Source organism: Tupaia chinensis, unplaced genomic scaffold (genome assembly GCF_000334495.1).
Source record: "Tupaia chinensis unplaced genomic scaffold, TupChi_1.0 Scaffold000574_1, whole genome shotgun sequence".
In the NCBI taxonomy this organism is placed as follows: Eukaryota; Metazoa; Chordata; class Mammalia; order Scandentia; family Tupaiidae; genus Tupaia; species Tupaia belangeri.
This window is the reverse complement of record NW_006160088.1, coordinates 464,529-468,596: the sequence shown is the minus strand read 5'-3', so window position 1 is coordinate 468,596 and position 4,068 is coordinate 464,529. Positions and strand designations below refer to the sequence as shown.

Below are 4,068 nucleotides of genomic sequence, written 5' to 3'. Positions count from 1 at the left end.
TAAGTTGGGTAAAAAGAAAAAAAAAAAAAAAAAAACAGCACTCAGCCACCCCTTCTTGTTGCAAGCAAGGGGAGCTGACACAGACCTTGAAGCCCCTGAAATTGCCAGAGGCCTGCAGAAAGCCCCTCACCCAAGTATGTAGGAAATGGAGGCCTTTCCCTCACAACCCTGACCTGTTTCAGAGTCCTAGCTTCCTTTTCCTCGATTCCCACTCTCTCCTAATGCCCCAATCTGGAACCCAGCTACTCAGAGAATTCCAGGTACATTTGGACATCAGCATTCACTGAGTGGCCAACCACCCAGCACTGCAGTCCACGTCCTGCCTCTGCTGTTCACTAACTGGTGACCTGGAGTCAATTAGTTCAGGTAGTTTACCTCTCTGTGCCTCAGTTTCCTCATCTCTTAATTGAGAATAATAATGGACATATCGCACGGGGCTGACGGGAGGCTCAGAGGCGAGTGTGCTGAGAACACCCGACAGCAGGTCGGCACTTAGACCATCAGACCAACGTTAGCTATGGCTGCAGTTGCTGTTGGTGGTGGTGTGAGGACGCTTCCTATCTTCCCCTGTACATTCTCCTTCTTCCTTCCTTGAGTCCTTGGCCCTGTCACAAACTCCCTTGCCAACTTGCATAATAATTTGCCCTTCCTCCTGTCATATTTACATCAAAAGTCACCCATTAGAGACATCAAAGCAGGAAGGAGGCATTTAATTTCTGAAGTTGTTCATTTTACTCTAGCCTTCCAAAATAAAAGTAGCACCCATCTGTCAGCGCGAGAGAGAGAAGATAAAAGATCTTTGAAAGTAAATATTTAGGTGCCACTCAGGAGGAAATGAAAATGGACTTGGTGCAGTTATCAAATTGAATTAGAAGATGGTGCTGTACAACCCCAAATCTGCCTCAAGTGAGAGAAAGAGTATGATCTTTTCAAGAATAAATGGATTTTTCCAATGAAGCTTATTCTGTGAAGCATATGCAGAGAAGTGGCGTCTGACTTGAAATTGCAGCCCCTCTTTTAGCTTCTCCTCCCGTCAGAGCCACAGTCCTCACACCAGTTTCTCATGGTTCAGTCCTGATTAACTGCGATGGCCAGACCATGGAATCCTGCCCCACAGAGATCCTTCTCCGCTTTACCCACTCTGCGTTCAAGGCGTGTACTCCCCAGGCAGCACCTGCCTCCTAACATTCTGCACAGTGTCCACATATCCAGGGAAACTCCTGAAGGCACATTCATGGGAAATAGCACAAACCTGCATGAGAATAGAGGGCTTGCTCTCCTGAGGTCTCTAACCCATACAGCACTTGTCAAAGTCACAGTTAAATCAGAAGCGCACAATCAATTCCTTCCTCTTCCGCGGGCTAATTTTAAAAGTGGCAAACACCGATTTCTGCACATGCCATTTAAACCAAGATATCAATAGTGTCAGTCCTCGGTTGATATGTTCTTCCTAAAGCCTTCACGTTTCTGAGACTAGCTGTGCAGCCCAGGTGCCTTCCCCTCACTCGACCAAGTGTCCCTCTGCAAGTGGAAGCATCACTCACCTCACTCATGTTGCCTCTAATTCAACAGCTCGGATCCCGCGCTCAGCACAGAGAGCACTGCTCAGAGGTTTCTGTTCCTCCGTCCTGCCTTTTCTCTTAAAAAGAGCTGCCGGATGGCATCATGCCTCCTGTGAGCCAATGAGATGCATTCACCTGTCTGAACGCCTGGCAGACATCTGAGAGCACAAGGGGCCACCTAGTGGAACAAAGGGGAAGGGCGTGTTAGGGCCCTGCTCCAAATTCTGCTGGGGAGAGAAGGAAATGCTAGATTTGTTCAAAGAAAAGTGAGAGATACATAGTTCATCACAAGGATGCCGCTGTGCATTTATTCAAGAGGTACGGGATTTGCGCACATGGAAGATGCATCTCAAATGTCAGTGGGGAGTAACTTTGCATTGCAGTCTGGGACCTCTCCTGGGTTCTCCAGGAACTGCCCTTTGCAGCACAAACCCCAGCCTATAGTCTAATATCTCTGCACCTTCTCCCATTCCAACTCCATGGCTGGAAGAACATAAGCAGACAGTGTCAGGACAGAAGGACATGGACTTGGAATTTTCTCTATTTCAACCACTTGTGAAGCTCCAGGCAGAATGTCTTTAGGGTTCCCCAGAAGGTAGAAATGTGAGGCAGTAGGAGGCTCAAGGTCAGGCACTAGGAGCCCAGTGTTATTCAATGTACAGCACACCAAGGAAAGCAAGCTTGTGTGCTGGCACAGCCTATAGTTTCCCAGGATAAAAACCACACACCCCACCGAGGAAGCCTGCCCTGTTGGGGACATGAGTGCCCAGGGCCTTGAGAAGGAGAAGGGGGCTTCCATCGGCAATCTACACAGGGTTCTGCGTATGGTAGGCTGTGCTCCAGTAGAGGGACACGAGAATCAGCCTGTGCTCTGCTAACTGGACCCTGGAATAGACCCAGATTCCCTAATATCATAATGACACGCAGGGTTCTACATGTGGTAGGCTGTGCTCCAGTAGAGGGACACAGAGAATCAGCCTGTGCTCTGCTAACTGGACCCTGGAATAGACCCAGATTCCCTAATATCATAATGACATGTGTAGGTTTGCAACAGCCTGCGGTTTGGAAAACAGCAAGCAGTTGCTGAGACTCCAGGATGACAGGCTGGAACTGGTGGTGCTAGACTAGACTATGGCTTTGCCGAGCAAAGTGTACATGTGTTTGGGACAACCAGTGGGTTATCAGGTCCACGAGGCAAACTCTGGGTGATTGTGGAGGCTGAATTGTGTTCCCTCTAAATTCACATGTTGAAGTTCTAGTCCTCAGTACCACGAAATGTGACTATATTTGGAGATGATCTTTACAGAGGTAATTAAGTTAAAATGAGGTCATTAAGGTGAACCCTAATCCAATAGGACTGCTGTCCTTATAAGAAAAGGAGATTAGGACACACAGAGAGATGACCATACGAAGACCAGGAAGAAGATGCCATCTGCAAGCCAAGGAGGCCTCAGGAAAAATGAGTTACAACCCTGCTACCACATTGACCTCAGACTTCTAGCCTTCAGGCTACAAGACAATACATTTCTGTTGTTAAAGCTGCATTGTCTGTTTTTGGTTTTTTTGTTTTGTTTTTGTTTTTGTTTTTCCTATGGCAGCCCTAGCAAACTCATGCAGATGACATGGCACTTAGAGAGACAATTCAAGGAAAGGATACAAACATAGTAAGGGGGGGGGGTTTTCAGTGTTTGCCACATGGCATGCATTTTAGCCCTATTCATTCCCCCAGGATGTCTTTAGTAAATAGTTATCTCCTAACAATGATTTGTAGGGTCATATATGCTTTAGAAAAGAAAGAATAAATGTCTACTTCAGCCACAAAGAGAGCTAAGCTGCCTTGAAAACTTAGTGTTTGCAAGTTACATTTGAGGAGTCTGATATGCACCTGCAGGATCCCATGTGTGCTGGCATGTGGCCTGAACACACCCTCATCACTCCTGACACACACATCTTCCCTGGACTGCAACCCTTAGTCCCATCACTTCTCTTGGGGAAGCAGTGCCCCAATAAGACCAGTCACCAGATCAAAGATTACATGACTCTGTGGACCTTGTTGAAGAATCCCCAGGAACAAGAACATTAAATGTGTGTTTTTTAGAGTTTTCCATGTAGCTCTCATAAGCAATCAAGTTTGAGAATCACAACTTAAAACACTGATAAGATACACACACAAGCATGCACAGGCACACACATACATAATCTTTTACTCACTCTTTTTTTTTTCTTTCCAGACTTTCCGCACTCCATCCTCCCACCCCCCACTCACTCCTCTTCTCTTAGTTCCTTTTAGGGTCTACTTGGCCTGGGTGTACTTTTATATACGTAAGTGATAGCTCATAAAAGATACACATCAATCTTATTCAAACCACTTCAATGCACCCCTTAATATGACTTTCTCAGATCAGCAACACTGTATTCATAGTAGATGGAGTCACGAGCCAGAAACTCAGAACTTGAATCTTTGACATGAGAAACAGTTTTCTGTATGACCTTGGCAAAGTCTCTC

General features: G+C 46.3%; 1 protein-coding gene across 1 annotated transcript in view; it reads right to left on the bottom strand.

The window, feature by feature from the left end:
- Positions 1 to 1,637, bottom strand: part of PCP4 (Purkinje cell protein 4) — a 74,942-nt gene extending 73,305 nt beyond the window's left edge. Inside the window, exon 1 of the mRNA XM_006158169.1 lies at positions 1,545 to 1,637. Within this exon, the coding sequence (XP_006158231.1) occupies positions 1,545 to 1,553 (9 nt within the window). The 5' untranslated portion in view covers positions 1,554 to 1,637. The remainder of the gene's footprint in view (positions 1 to 1,544) is intronic.
- Between the last annotated feature and the right edge of the window lie 2,431 nt (positions 1,638 to 4,068).